Below are 16,639 nucleotides of genomic sequence, written 5' to 3'. Positions count from 1 at the left end.
GAATTCTCAAGTAGAGAATTGTCATTCTGATTTTCTAATCTTCTTTCTTCTCCTATTATTACTAAATAGAAAGAAATTTTTGTTGAGCTGCATGCTATGTCCTACCCCTTCCTACTGATCTATATGCTTTTCCATTGGCTTTCTTTCTGTTTCCTGCTGCTTTCTTGCTTCATAATTGAAGGGAGGATTCAGACCCATCCAGGTAACAAACTACTGGTTCTGCATGGCCTCTTTATTTCTCTATTCTCTTATTATTATTATTAGAGGGAGATTGATTGTCTGCTGATGAATACACGCATTCACGGTGGGAATTTACTATTGGTATATTGTTTCAAGGCTTTTAAGCCTGCAGTGAAAACCATAAACAACCACAAGTACTGGTTACCATTTGAAAGATTTGAGATGTGCTCCTTCCAGACCATTCTCAAGCCTGTCTAGATTTTCCACTTTTATTGCAAACTATTTGAGAAAGCAAAATTGGGTTCAGTTTAGTATGAGATTGCCACTATTTGCAAAATGAAGGCTTTTCCTGTCATGTGACAATTAGCATGTGACAACCCTACAGATGGTTTTAGTTTAATTTGACCTTGATAAACTGAGATGAAAATTTTAATGTCCAGAAAGATTTATTGTTATTCTAAATACTTTATAAATGACTTGAATGGTAGTTTTTTAGGGGACTACTTTAATTTTTAATAAGTTGATAATGAGCTATCTACTCTTTATGAAAGAAGCAATGCTTTTATACAACAGAACAACTTTTAGAGAGATACCAACTACCCCTTTTGTTATATTTTACCACACATTTTAAAATTAATAATTTATGGTATGGAATTTTTAGTTTAAATTATCTGAGATTTCATTTTAAAAGTGAGGCTGCCCTACTGTTTTCAAATGAGTGACAGTATTGATCAAAGCGTGAATCGGTGTGGCTGTGCCTCGTGTGGAATGCTTTTTGTGAACCCAGATATAGGCAATTAAGTCTCTTTTTATGTATGTTGTATTTCTAACTCAAGTTGATAAGATTTTTATAAGTGGAAAAAAGGAGAAAGCTCAAGATAGTAAAATTTACTTACTGCCCTTTGTAAAAAAATATATATATATATTTTTTTCTCCCCTCCTCAGTTTTTCCAGAGGCCTCAAATACAGCCTCCTAGAGCTACCATCCCGAACAGCAGTCCTTCCATTCGTCCTGGTGCACAGACACCCACTGCAGTGTATCAGGCCAATCAGCACATCATGATGGTTAACCACCTGCCCATGCCATACCCGGTGCCCCAGGGTCCTCAGTACTGTATACCACAGGTAAAGTATCTCTCAGATCCGTGTGGTCCATCAGCAGAGTGGGCATTAACTCAGATTCTCATCAGAGGGAACAGGGAGGGTGGCTGGTAGCTTTGGTTTTTAGTGACGTGTGAACTTTTTTGTTGGATATAAGTCTAAGCCATTTTGTCATTTTTCATAATATCATAAGGAGATATTTCATCTCTTAAAATTTTCTAAAATGATAGAGAAATTGTTTTTATATCCTAGCTTTCCCCCAATCCCTTACCCACAACCAGCTGCTCTAAAATAGAGTCCATAACTACCTGTTCCAGTAATACCATTCAGTGTCATTGAAAGCTGTCAGCCTGAAATAATTTTACAATGAGCTGATGTCTGCCTGTGCCCTGATTTGCTGTATGGCTTTACCTAAGGCACACCTTTTTTACATCCTCATTACATCTTTTTTTTTTAATTGAAGTATATTTGATATACAATATTGTGTTAGTTTGAGGTGTGCAGCAAAGTGATTTGGTTATACATATGTATATTCATTTTTTTCAGTTCTTTTCCATCATAGGTTATTACAAGATACTGAATATAGTTCCCTGTGCTATACAGTAAATCCTTGTTGTTTATCTACTCATTGCATCTTAATGGCAAGCAGGTGTTTTGAATGTGTTTAACAAAGTGGCTTTGCCTCCTTTAAATGATTCTCTTACACACACATACACACACACACACACACACACACACACACACAACCTTTATTTCTCCATAGTAAGCTACCTTCATGTTACTTCCTAAATGTCTGTAACCCCTCTCTTGCAGTACCGTCATAGTGGCCCTCCGTATGTTGGGCCCCCACAGCAGTATCCGGTTCAGCCGCCAGGGCCAGGTCCTTTTTATCCTGGACCGGGACCTGGGGACTTCCCCAGTGCTTATGGTAAGTATGAAAAATTAGGCAATTTCTGCTAGTTTGTTGTGCTTATTTCATTTTGTTGTTTGGCAGGTCAGTTTAGGTAGTGAGGTTTGGTGGTGTGAAAGATTTTTAAATAAAATGTTGCAAACAGTTCTGACCTGAAAGCTTTTTTTGTATTTAGTTAATGACACCTTCTGAAGGAGCTGGTAATTCTGTTGCAAAGAGCCCATGTCTCAAGAGTGTGATGTGTGCTGCTGGCTCATGATTACCTAGATTGTTGCTGGATTTTTGCTGAATGCATAAATATACCTTATCTCCCTTACACGATTTCTTTTTTTCTAAGCATTTACCACCATTTACCGAAACATTTGTTAATGTTTTCTCACTAGAATGTAATATCCACGAAGGCAGGGAATTTTATTTGTTTTGTTTACTGCTGTATCCCTAGCACCTGAAGAACAGTGACTGGCAGGCACTTAGAGAATACACATGGGATGACTGAATTTAACTCAGTATACCTGTGAGTCCTTTTCTGCAAAACTTTGGTAACATCTGTGTCATGGGGAGGTTTTAAGGATTAGTTAAATGGAAATGCCTTGAAAAATTACAAGTATTTTTAATGTAGAGAAGCAAGCACCAAGCTTATACTTGGTGTGTGAACCGATACTAAACTAAGGAGTAATGAAAATTACTTATGTTATTCAGTAAATTTCTACAACATACCACACTTGTTTTTTTTCCTTAGAAGAGGAATTATAAGTGATAAAATCAGCAAATACTAGAAAAGTTAAACTTTGACATTCAGTAAGGGGACTCCCCTGGTGGCACAGTGTTAAGAATCCACCTGCCAGTGCAGGGGACATGGGTTCAAGCCCTGGTCCGGGAAGATCCCACATGTGTCGGAGCAACTACTCCCGTGCGCCACAAGTACTGAGCCTGCGCTCTAGAGCCCGTGTGCCACAGCTACTGAGTCCACGTGCCACAACTACTGAAGCCCGTGCACCTAGAGCCTGTGCTCCGCAACAAGAGAAGCCACCACAATAAGAAGCCCATGCACTGCAACGAAGAGTAGCCCCTGCTCGCCACAACTAGAGAAAGCCTGTGCGCAGCAGGGAAGACCCAGCAAAAATATTAATTAGTTAATTAATTAAAAAAATAATTATTAAAAAAAAAATTCAGTAAGCATTGCTCTTTTCCATTACAGCAAGGACATATTAAAATTTTAACTTGTTCTTTTAAGATGGTAACCCACCCTAGATAAACATGTATCCACTAACTGATTTCCTAACATTGGGATTAGTGGCTCAGTTAAAAACCTTTATAGAATAATTGATGGGTATTAGAATAACCCAGGAAGGTTTCCTTTAGGTTTTGAGGTGAAATAGGCAAAGCAACCAAGTGTTACCTAGCTTTACTTCTTTTAGAAAAGGAAAACCTTTCTGTTACTTGTGAAACTGCTGTTTCAAAATGATATACTTTAAAACTTCATTAAATGTCTCAAATATATATGTTTATTTAACATGGCTTTATTAAGTGGTATTTTTACTAAGAAATACTTGATATTTTCAGAATAATACATGTTTACACATATGTTTAAAAGGAAAATAATATATGCACATTACCCAGCTTTAACATAGAATATTGCCAGTACTGTTGAGGTACTTGTGCACCCCTTGAACTTAGCTTTAAGGCACAGTTTTCACACAAGTCTAGTGCCTTTGTATTGGTACTTGCTCTGAAATTTTAAATCCAATTAAAATTATTTTGAGGTGTAAAATTGGCTGTTGTTGTTATCTAGAATTTATTGAATAGAAAAACTTTAAGATGAGATTATCTGTCAGAGTAAACATGCTGAAATTAATAATATTTCTCTTTCAAATCCATGTTGCAAAGGGAATGCAATTGTAGCTTCGAATTTACAAAATTATTTTGAAAGGTTTCTCACTGATTTTAGTCTACTGTTTATTTACAGATCACATAAATGATTTTTTGACTCAGAAAATATCATCATTATTATAAGTCTGTGCCAGCCCTCTTTCTTGCTCTTGAAACTACTGCTGCAGTATATATGGAAACAATATAGATGAGTTTACTAGTAGAGATATTTTGATGATGTGGATATACAGTATTATAACATTTTGGTTTTATTTATTTCTATTATATATAAGCCATATTTATTTATTTTTACAAAAAAGCAATAGACTGAGGTGCAGTTGTATCTCAGATATTGTTGATGTCTGTTCCTTGTGATAGATATTCTTTCTTCCCCAGGAAATTCTTACATAGATCCAATAGACATTGAGTAGGTAGTTCATCACCTAGATTAAAACAGTGTTCTCCTAGTTTCCTTAAGATTAGAAAGACGATCTTAAGATAGTTTTTCATTATGAAAATAACCAAGTTGATGAAAAATACAAATAATGTAGGGCATAAAAAGTTGAAATAACCAATTTTTGTCCCTCCTTACTCCCTAAAGAAATAATGATTTAACAGATTGAAACATATTTTTTTCATTCATATTTAAATAATTTTTAATGCAAATGGGCACATACTATTTTTAATGTTCTAAAACTTCCTGTTTTTTTCCCCCATCTCACGACATATTCATGGACATCTTTCCATTTCATTGCCTATAGAATTTCAAGCTACATAGTATTCCATTTTAAGAATAAATCATAATCTAGTTCTCTGCTGATAGAAGTTTAGGTTCTTTTTGTTATTTGGGCAGATGTTTTGGTTTTAAAGCCTGTCACTAGTTAGTATGTTTTTATCGGAATCAAAAGTTGTAATCTAATAGTTCCCATCAATTATAGATCCTCCAGCTATATTGCCTTGGTCTTATGGTCTAGAAGCCATAAACATTCCCTTTCTATTTCCTTTTCTGGGAATCTCCCCTTCTTTTACCTTTTCACTTCCATTTCTTAATTCCCCTCTGATCCTGATGCCTCCCCTTTCCTCTTCACCTCTCCTGTCCTGATCTTGGGTTGGGCTAAAGGTGGGTGTGGGGATGGGATCCTAGTTCTGTGTTCCAAAGCAGGAGTCCTTTCTTCTAGGGCAGAGGCCCTTCCTTTATCTGAACTGGCAAGGAATGAATCCAAGACTTGTTCCTTCTTGCTCTACTGCTGGAGTTTGTGAGCTGGGTGGGCTTTTTTCCCCCCAGAGTTCTTAGTTCTTCATCCTTAACTTTGCACTTAACTCCTGCATACTAACAGTTTACTCCCCTGCTTGGTTTAAGCCTTGAACAGTGGTTCTCAAAAAATATTCCTAACTACATTGAATTTCAGTAACAAAGATCATAGAATTCTGTATAATTTTTGCAGTGTTTCTACAGTGTTGAGGAAAAATAACTAATGAATAGTATTTTCTCAGTGTCGCTTTTCAGTTTTTCTCTTGTCAGTGTTTCTTAAATATTTTGATGTTATATCAGAAAAACCTCATGGAGACTGAAATTGTTTCCAGGCCAACCCTAGAGGTTGATCGCCCAAGATGAAAAACATAGTTTTGGGAGCAAAGGGATGTGGTTGATGGTGGCAGTGATGTTGAGGAAGAAAAAAAAGATTGAGAATTTACAGTGGTAGATGGCCCCGCCCCGTTCTCTCTTGCTTCAAACCAGTATACTCTCCTTTTTTCTCACTCTGTCATGTCATTTCCCTTTCCTTCTGTCATCTTCTTTCCACTCTTTTCCTGAGTCTCTATGGGGGCTTGGGCACCTTGTTCAGCTTGTAAGAGCTGAGGGAGTCACTGTTCCCCGTAGTGTGTGTAGGTATGAAATTTTTTTGGCACCTCAAATTCAGTTTGATTGTGTTTTCGCAGAGCGGCAATACATTATTATTATGGGTATATTATGGGATAAATTGATTTTTATGTGCCAGCCTGCATATTTAACCACTATATTTATCTTTGTTTCTATGGAAAATTGAAGGTTTTGAAAGGTTTTGGAAGACCTGCAATGTGAAAGACATTTGTGCTAAGTATTCTGTGGAATGTAGATGTTGAGGTATTCTCCCTGCCTTTCAGGAATTTGTGTGATGTTTGTGCTTGGGGTTTTGCCAATGAGATGAAATCTAAATATTGACTAGACCAGTTGTTCCCAGATCTTTCAGTATCCTGGGCAAGTGAAATATAAAGTAAAGTAAAATAAAGGAAGAAACATACATGACTATTATATTTAAAATTTTGCCAATAAGACTTTTAAAGCAGACTGCTACTTATTGTATCATTTCCTATAGGAAGGCTGTTTTAACAACAAAAGAGTAAGACTGAAATAATTTCAAAAAAGGAACAGTCCTTTCCAAAAATGTCAAGTTGGCAAGCCTGTAGTTGTGTGTGTATGTGTGTATTTCATGGTTATTATTGTATATATTTTGCCATATATCATTGGCACCTTTTATATAGACTGGGGTTAGGAGAACCACTGATATAGAATAAGAGTCAGCAAACTTTTTCTATAAAGGACCATATATAGTAAATATCTCAGGCTTTGCAGAACTAGAATCCCATCCCCACACCCACCTTTAACCCAAACCATTCAGCTCTGCCATAGTAGTGGGAAACCAGCCATAGAGAGTAGATAAAGTGTTATTTGTGGGTGTCTTCCCATAATACTTTATTTACAAAATAAATGGTATTAAGCTGAATTTGGGCCTCCTGATCTAGACAAACCTACCTCATTCCATGAATAAGAGTTCCAGAGACATTAAGTAACTTGCCTGATAAATGGTATGCAAAAGTGATTCACATTTTTAATAGAATAAAATAAATGTTTTAAATGTCCCTGCCTATGTAAGAAGTTGGATTAGATTATTTTTAAAAAACTATTGTTTGGTAGGGCAGAAGGCCTGCTCTGCTGTGGTCCATAGTTGACTAAATGTTTTACTAATTTAGTGTTTAACTCCCCACTATATTGAGATTATCCTATTCTGCCAGGTTTATTCAGCTGGTATTTATTGTGCATATATTATACATCAGCCTCTGCCCCAATCATGTTGATTCAGAACTGATTCATTAGAAGAATCTGATTTTTTTTTTTAAGGGATGTTTTACCTTTTGGATCTTATTTCACTTAGCTTAAAAAATAAGACAAGGTGAGCCAATTGTATTGCTTGTGTAACAGCATTTGAAACCAATTTTAGGGGCTTGTTTTGTGAGTGTTGGAGCTAGTGACGTAATATGGTAGTATAGAATTGCTTATTTGAGCTCTGCTTTGATAATACTTTGCTCACTTACTAGAGGATAGCTAATGTGTTTTTGTCTTTGAATTTATTCAAATCCTAGTCATGCTGTTTACATCAGCCCTGTTTAGTTCTTTTCCAAATCTGATTCTTGAAACCTGATTGATACCTGCAGAGTTCTGATACTGCAAATCATAGTGCTTCCGAGAAATTTCCACTTGAAGATTATTATTATGAAGATGGTGGGGATGGTAAAGATGTCGATGATGACAGTGATAATGGAGCCTACATTATTTGACTTTTTACTAAAGTACCAAGGATTTTACCAGTATTAACTATCTTCATACACATTTCTTTCCTTCTTGTTACTTTGACTGCTATCCATCTCTCCCACTAAAGGCCAGTCATCACTTGTGCACCCATCATATATGTACCCATTTAAGGCTGTTACTCTAGCAGTTCTCTTCTCTCTTTCCTACATTATCATTTTTTTTCTCCCTCTGCTGGATTAGTTTTATCAGCATACAGGTATATTGTTTCATTCCCATCTTTTTAAAAAAAAAAGTTTTTTTTTTTTAACTTCATATTTTTGTCCACCTATAGCCCATTTTTCTGCTTCCTTTAAGACTTTTAAGAAAAAGAGCTGTCTGTACTCACTGTCTTCATTTTCTGAAGACAGATGAGGATGCACACCTCCACTCCCACCCCAAACAACTTTTGTCAAGGTCACCAGTGAATTCTACTTTGCTAAATCTTAATTGACCTCCCAGTACCATTTGACATAGTTAAGCACTCTGCCCATTCTTGGACCATTAATCTCCTTTGCTGGGTTTTCTTCATATCTGTGACCTCTAAACAACATAGAGTGCCTTGGGAGTTCCATGGTGATCCAGTGGTTAGGACTCCGTGCTTTCACTGCTGTGGGCCCAGATTGAGTCCCTGGTCAGGGAACTAAGATCCTGCAAGCAGTGCAGCGCCGCCAAGAAAAGGTCACTATTTAAAAAAATAAATAAATAAACAGCATAGAGTGCTTCAAAGTTTAGTCCTTGGGCTTCTTTTCTGTTTGTACTCATTTCCTGAGTTACCCAGTCTCATGGTTTAAATACTGTCCATATAGTCTAATTCCAAAATGGATACCTATTCTCCGACTCCAGACTTGTGTCTCTTTTGGCCTACTTGATATCTCTGTTTGAAAGTCTAATAAGAATGTCAAAACTTTACATGTCCAAAATTGAGCTCTTGATTTTTCTGCCCTAAATTGTACTCTTCCTCATCTCAGTAAATAAATAAATAGCACAGTAAATAGTACCTCCATCCTTCCACTTGCTCAGACAGACCTTAAGAATTTTCCTGGACACTTGTTTCTCTCACACCCACATCCAATCCATTAGCAAGTCTGGAGGTTCTACTTTCAAAAATATCCAGTATCTGACCCCTTCTTACCACCTCTGCTATAAGCACTCTGGTTTAATAGTAATTATAATAATAGTCAAAGTTTTGAAAGTTAAAAAGGATTCATTGAGGTGGGTAGGTAGAAGAAGTTAATTTCAGGCAGAAGGGCAGTATAGTCAAAGGCATGAACAATGTTGAAGAGATTGGTCTACTCAAGGGATAGGAATACGTTATCCCTTAGAGCAGAGGTGTGGAGTTTGAGGATGGTAGAAAATGTAGTTTGGAACCTGGATTCCTAGTGGCTGGACTTCATCTTTAGGCTGCTTGTTATCAGCCCCAACAGTAGGACATTCGCCAAACCTAAATGGTAGCTCCCTGTGGGAGTGGTTCTCCATAAGTAAGGAGAAGAATTAGACCACCCCAACCCCCAAGATGATGAGATATATTCTCCTGCCCCTGACCAAACCCACACACAAGACATATCCACACAAACCTTTGTTTGAGAATCACGGTTGGAGGCAGTGGGCCCCCAGGATAGATTTTTTTTTAAGCAGTAACGCTCGTGGCAGTCTGCAGGAGTTGCTTATTTAGTTGTTTTTATAGTGGATGCTGAAGAAAAGATAGATGCTTATGACTGTTTGGGAATCATTCCTTGACCACTTCAGTAGCTGGAGGGGAGCTGGTGGAAAGAGCTGAGCAAGAAGAATGCTTATTTTTGTCTGTTACTTTTTTTTTAAACTAATTGTCTAGATTTACAGTGCCATTACTAGTCTTATAGTGGTTGACAAAATAACTGAATGCTTTTTTTCATTCTTTTCTAATTCTTTAGGAGCGCCTTTTTACCCAAGTCAGCCAGTGTATCAGTCAGCACCTATCATAGTGCCTACGCAGCAGCAGCCCCCTCCAGCCAAGAGAGAGAAAAAAACAGTAAGAGATCTTCATTAAGTTTTCTCACTTTAAAATTGAATGTCCATTTACTTATCAAATAAGTTTACCCACAGCTGTAATAATTATTCACCTCAGTTCCCAAATGACTGCCAATTTTTATTTCTCCCTTATATCCTCACCACTAGACCTGGAGGATTTGTATGGGCATATAACTAGACGTTACAAGTACCCTTTGCTTAATATCAATTTTCAACATGCACTGAGCTAGCTATGCTAAATGACAACATGCCATCCAGCTCCAGAACAGGAAGGTTTAATGTTCTAAAGTCTCACTAAGTGGGAGGAATTTGAGCTCAGTTCTCACATCCTTATTGTCCTTTAACTCTAGTCCTAGTCAGCTCTATATTCAACTATGAATTGACAGGGGAAAAATAGCACAAGAGAAGATGGGCATGGTATTAAGGACAGCAAGAAAAATATTTCCTATAGAATATATTTATTTTAAGAAACAGAAAGCAGAATTTAGAAAATGTATTGTAATTGTTTTAAATAAATTACAGAGGCTTTGCCTCTATCTAGTCAGGCAGGCCCAAGAGAATTAGAGTACAGTAATATGAAATATGCACTGCAGAATATTTTGTAGAAGAGTGGCTTGCAATCTTTTATCCATCAGAACACACGAAATGAATGATGTTTATAAGAGATTCCCACATTCACACAGATAAAATAGGTGGGAGTGACATCATAGCAATACTCTTGCAAGTACTCTCATTTAATAATAATTAATGAGGTTCAGAACTTTGGTTCTTTTTTATCAGAGACAAATTATTTGTGCACACATCATAATAAACATGACATGCCAATGTATCATGACACTACAGTTGAGAAACTGCTGTGGAAATGTTGACACAGCATGGTAGATGTTGGACTTGAAGAACACTCTCAGAATGCAGAAAAATTAGTAAAGAAAATAATGAAAATGGAAGACAGTATTAATAGATGTTACTGAAGAAGAAAGTAGAATAAATGATTTGTAAAACAGTATATAAAACTGTAGTAGGGGACTTCCCTGGTGTCGCAGTGGTTAAGAATCCGCCTGCCAGTACAGGAGACACGGGTTTGAGCCCTGGTTCGGGAAGATTCCACATGCTGCAGAGCAACTAAGCCTGTGCACCACAACTACTGAGCCTGTGTGCCACAACTACTGAAGCCTGTGCACCTAGAGCCCGTGCTCCACAACAAGAGAAGCTACTGCAACGAGAAGCCCACGCACCGCAATGAAGAGTAGTCCCCGCTCACTGCAACTAGAGAAGAGCCCATGCACAGCAACGAAGACCCAGTGCAACCAAAAATAAATAAATAAATTAATTAATAAATTAATTAATTTTTAAAAACCCAAAAAACTATAGCAGGAATAAGATTCTATACCTGAAAAAATAGCTGATAGTAGAAATCTTAATAAAGACCTACTCCCAGGAAAGCTTCCAGATACAGATGGTCTTATTAGTGAATTCTTTGACATTTTCAAGAAGCCAAGGCTAGCTTGATAAGCTCTGGATTTAATGACAAGCAGGGGGGGCTTTCAGCACTGTCCCAGGATGGAAGGCCTAGACCCAGGTACTCCATCTCCATTATAGCACCATCTCCACTGATGTCTATGCATAGGTAGCCTTCAAAAAAATTAAAAGAAGACCATACACATTGTTCTGTATCTTGCATCTTTTCATTTACCAATACATCTTGACAGTCATTCCATATTAGTACATGTAGATCAATCTCATTTTTTCTACTGGCTGTTTGGTATTTAATTATAAGGATGTAGCATAAATTTTTTTTTTATTTTTTATACAGCAGGTTCTTATTAGTTATCCATTTTATACGTATTAGTGTATATATGTCAATCCCAATCTCCCAGTTCATCATACCACCACCACCCCTCGCCACTTTCCCCCCTTGGTGTCCATATGTTTGTTCTCTACATCTGTGTCTCTATTTCTGCCCTGCAAACCGGTTCATCTGTACCATTTTTCTAGGTTCCACATATTGTAGCATAAAGTTTTAATTACTATGTTCTTGATCAGTCTTTAGGATCTTTGTATGTCTTTGCTGGGAAAAAAAAACAGTATTGCAGTGAGCATCTTTACATACATATACAAGGTTATCTGCAACATAAATCCCTATTTCTGAGTCCTAGGATATGGATATTTTACATTTTGTTAGAGAACCATTTAAGGGCTTTAAAACTTTAGATAGTAACTTCCATATTTTAAAACCATTTATGAATCTCGTCTTATGTTAAGCATTATAAATAAAATCAGTCAATTTGGCATTGCTTAAAAGACAAGTGTTAATACTTTGCCTTTTTGACCTAGAAATTTATCCAACTAGGTTTCATTTTAGCTTGTTGTGCTAATTAATTCAAGTTAGAGCTAATGGCCTAAATTCTTTTGAATGACCCTCTCTGGTTCCGTGATTGAAATCAAGTCAAATGTGGTGATTGTCAACTTTGATGTTTGACAGGTTTCCCAGTTTGCATCTTTATACATCAGATGCCTATAAATCTACTACATAGACACCCATCTATAAATATGCCATCTTATTTGTAACCTTATAGATAAGAATTCGAGATCCAAACCAGGGAGGTAAAGACATAACAGAGGAGATTATGTCTGGAGGTGGCAGCAGAAATCCTACTCCACCCATAGGGAGACCCACATCCACACCTACTCCTCCTCAGGTAAGACAGAATGTGCCATGATGGATGATGGTGTGTATTTTTTGTTCACTAACCTCTACTGAACTCTTCTTTCTTCTATAGCCACTTGACTGTACTTTTCTTTTCCGTCAGTTGTCTCATAGCCTCGAATATCTAAATGATATTTAAACAGACATGTTGTTTCTCTTTGTAAACTGTTATAACTTCCAACTTTTTATTGGTAATATTTCTCTGTATTGTCTTCACATTCAGAGCATAGCTGCTGCCACTCTTCCTAATGAACTATTATTGCATGGTACCAAAAGGAGCTGCGTTCCTATGGAAACCTCATCATTAAATGAGTATTTTATATTTTCAATATGGAGTCTTAGGAATTAAATGCTACACTCTGTGATAATATAAACATTAAAATTGAGAATTTAAACATTTTTATTGAACTGTGTTGTTTGAGATGAGTGCCTGTGTTATTCAGAGCATATTTAAATGGATTATAGGTATACCTCTTACTTTTTAGTACTACATAAATGAGCTTCTTGAGTGGAGGGTGTCTTCTTTAATTATTTACAAAGGTTATTAACAAGTTCTGTCAAACACCTTTTTGTTTCTGCTGCAGAATGTGGTTATCATGATCTTCTAAGAGTTCGCTTTCTTGCTTTTAGACATCAAGGCTTTCTAGGAGAAGCTGAGGTTTAGCAAACTATAATAGAAAATGGACCCCCCCCAAAGTTTGACAATTTTGATTTCATCATTGGGTTACTTTAAATTCTGCTAAACCATTCAGAGGAGAAGAGTGATTTCAAATCTTCAAAATATCTAAAGTGAATGCTCAGCATATAAAACAGACATAACCAAAGTTGTTAAGGTCTAGGGATCTGCTTGCTTCCCCCTCTTGTGGCAGGATGGTGAGGTACTTCTCAGAGCCCAGTTTACAAACAAGTGATATAGATGGTCAAATATAAGGCATTTCAGAATGACAGACTATTGACTTGATTTTAGTAGTACTGTATAGGTTAAAAAAAAGTTCTTTAAAAATTGAGCTCGCAAACAGATGTCTAAGTTTAGAGCCCCTTGAAAATCTGTGAATTTTGAGTCGGCCTAAAACTTGGGACTCTGTATAATGATGTGTTTCACTTGGAAACGATGATACTCTCTGGCTGACTTTTATCTCAGTCTTCCATCATCTAGCTAAGTATAATATGTAACCATCTAGATACATGAATTGTAAGGTTATATTAATGATTGTTAATAGAACTTTTCACCATTCCCTATTATTTCCCCAGGGATATTCCAAATCTGGAATGATTGAACAGGGCTTATACTTAATCTTGTCCCTGGACCTAAGCATGGGACAAGCACCATATACACATTTAAGTTATCCACTTATGTGCTCTGTTAGGTGGGAACATACTATAGCAAGAATTCAGGATTAGTTGATCGGGGCAGTTCAATTTTGGTCTGTATTTTCCCACATTAATTAAAATATTGTTACTGTCCAACTATGTAGTCGACAACCTTTTGTTGATTTGTGTTTAAATTCTCAACTTGAATATATATTAGTATATCTTTTTGCATTTTAATTCCCTGTGGGTTGGTTTTTCTTTAATCTTAACAAACTTGATCCTACCCTCTTCTGGTTATCTCTCTGTCCTTAGTCACAGGAATCCTTTTGCTCTTTATCTTTCCCCAGGGATCCCAGGCCTGAATACAAATGTATGTGTTTGGGTAATCATAAAGCCCATTAAATGTACATTTTTATTTGGTAAGGTCATCAGTCAGTTATAATGTTGGTAGTCCTTTTTGAGGTGTAATGTTGTCTTGAAGCATCAGTTTATTTTATTAGGTAGTTTGCATTTAAATCCACACTTACCGATCTGTTGTCACTCCAAATGCATGAAATTCATGGAATGAATAAATAGCCTTTTAACAGACATATGTACTAGAAATATTTCATTTTCCTCTTAAGAACAACAACAGCGCAAGTGTGATGATGGCAACCGACACTTGGCTTCATTTTCTAGAAATTCATGGAGAGTGGTGCACATAGAGTAGGAGAGGATATCCCTGGTTAAGGGAAGCAGTCATTAATGCCTAATTGTTATGTCATTTAAAAATGTTGACCCAGTGTTTCAAAAGAAGCTAGAAATCAATCTGCAAGTTTTTATTGGCAACTAATTCTACTAATAAATAGCACTATGCCAGCCAAATAAGATCCTTTAGGTTTAGCCTAAAAACTGCTAGTTTGTAGCCTTGGCCTAATTCTAAATAGATCCTAGACCACAGTCTTAGTAAGTAAGACTGCAGATGAGACAACCCTTTTCAGAATTTATGACTGAATAGTAAATACTGTATTGCTTTTGGCCTTACGGAGTACCTGCTTTGAGTCACAATTGCATGTGCTGTGAATAGCAAAGCCCCTTCCCTATCATTGAGCTCATCCCAGTCTCTTCAAGGGAGACAGAGGATACTTACTAATATATGACCGATCCTCCTGTGAAATGTATACTGAGAATTATTAAAGCACAGAGGCAACCAAGTGGGTCATATTTACAGCACAGGCTCAAATGTGTTGGATCACAGAAACCTATTAATGGTACTTGGTACAGGTGAGATAGTACAGGGGAGAGGTTTAAAGCTTTGGCTTGGAATCAGATATACTTGGTTTCAAGTCCTGGTTCCACAACTGAATTTTGTAACTTTAGCCAAATTACTTATCTTCTAGAACTTTAGCTTCCACATTTTAAAAAACGAGGGAAATAAATATCATATAGAGTTATTATAAGTATTAAATAAATACTTAAAATTGCTTAAGCTTGGGACATAATGAGCATTCAACAAATGTTATCTGTTATTAGTATTACAATTATTGTTATTTCAGAAGGCACAGAGAATGACTGGAGGAGTCTTGAAGGCTTCACAGCAGAGATGCCACTTGGTCTGAGTTCCCAGATTGGATTCACAGAAATGGAAAGAGAGAGAAGGGTGTTCCAGGCAGAATGGCAGCATGTGCAAAAAGGCACATGGTGATGGGAAATTGAGTGAAGGGAGACTGTTATCATTTCTAGCGATAGATTGGGAAGTCAGTTGAAGGAGAGGAAGCCAGTGAGAGAAATATTCAGCAATTGGTTACTAAGTAAGGATTATAAAAAGGGTAACCCTATGATTTATCATCTAAACTGGGGCGGTTTTAGAAATGAATGGGGATGCTATTAATCATTTTGCTGGGACAACAGGCATAAACCAGTACTGTCCAGGTAAACACATTGCATGGTTCCCCTAGGAGTTAGAGAGAGGGAAGAATCAGAGGTGATTCTTCAAACTTAGATACTGGGATTTATAGTAAAACATAACATGGAGTGTACATGGGATGTTTGAAAAGGGGGATAATGAATGATTTTAGCAAGCAAGCAAGCTAAGAAGAGTTAATTGAGAGCAACTGCATTGGAGGAGGAGAATGGAGAGGAGAAACAGGTTTTTGCTACTTCTGTTTTTGTTCTGAAGAGTAGATTGAATTTAAAATTGTCCTGCTTCCTAAGTTTTAAAATGATCTGTGGAATAACTCCTTGAGATTTTATATCTCAGATGTATTAAAGCTATAGAAATATGTGTAATATATGTGCCCATTCAGATGATCATAGTACACAGACAGAGGTGCATGAATGGACAGAATACTAGAGTACTTGATGCTGGTCGGTCTCCACTCTGTCACTTAGATTTATGACCTTGGGTCAGAATGTTAAGCCATTTAAACCCCTATTTTTTGATATGTAAAATGAGGGATTATACGAAGTAATCTCAGAGTTCCCTTTTAGTCCTTAAATATTTAAGTTGGAAAGAAGGGAACATTTTTGTTACTTTCCCTCAGCATCAAAGTCTGTGAGCTATATCTCTGTTGTTGATAGCAGTGAGGCACAAGGAACGTTTTCATATTAAGAAATGTGCCAGCTTCCTGAAAGTCATTTTGGACCCTGCAGGGTAAAAATAAGTGTATGGTGTTGTACAGTCAGCCCTCCCTATCCACAGGTTCTTCATTTGCTAATTCAAATAGCCAGGGATCAAAAATATTCAGAAAAAAAATTACAGAAAGTTCTAAAAAGCAAAACTTGAATTTACCATGCACTGGCAAGTATTTACAGAGCATTTACGTTGTATTAGGTATTATAAGTAATATAGAAATGATTTAAAGTACCTAGGAGGTTAAATGCAAATACTGTACCTTTTCATATAAGGGACTTGAGCACCTGAGGATTTTGGTATCCACAGGCTGTCCTAGACTCAATCCCCCATGGA

The 16,639-nt window shown here is 36.7% G+C and overlaps 1 protein-coding gene across 16 annotated transcripts in view; it reads left to right on the top strand.

The window, feature by feature from the left end:
• EIF4G3 (eukaryotic translation initiation factor 4 gamma 3) overlaps window positions 1-16,639 on the top strand; it is a 399,095-nt gene that overhangs the window by 222,307 nt on the left and 160,149 nt on the right. For all 16 annotated transcript variants that reach the window (XM_059915394.1, XM_059915429.1, XM_059915351.1 and 13 more), the window contains 4 exons: window positions 1,126-1,305; window positions 2,095-2,209; window positions 9,578-9,675; window positions 12,251-12,373. In XM_059915394.1, coding sequence (XP_059771377.1) covers window positions 1,126-1,305; window positions 2,095-2,209; window positions 9,578-9,675; window positions 12,251-12,373 — 516 coding nt within the window. The remainder of the gene's footprint in view (window positions 1-1,125; window positions 1,306-2,094; window positions 2,210-9,577; window positions 9,676-12,250; window positions 12,374-16,639) is intronic.

The sequence above is a fragment of the Balaenoptera ricei genome, chromosome 1, assembly GCF_028023285.1.
Source record: "Balaenoptera ricei isolate mBalRic1 chromosome 1, mBalRic1.hap2, whole genome shotgun sequence".
Taxonomy (NCBI): Eukaryota; Metazoa; Chordata; class Mammalia; order Artiodactyla; family Balaenopteridae; genus Balaenoptera; species Balaenoptera ricei.
Note: the sequence above shows the minus strand (reverse complement) of the source record. Positions and strands in the feature narration are given on the sequence as shown.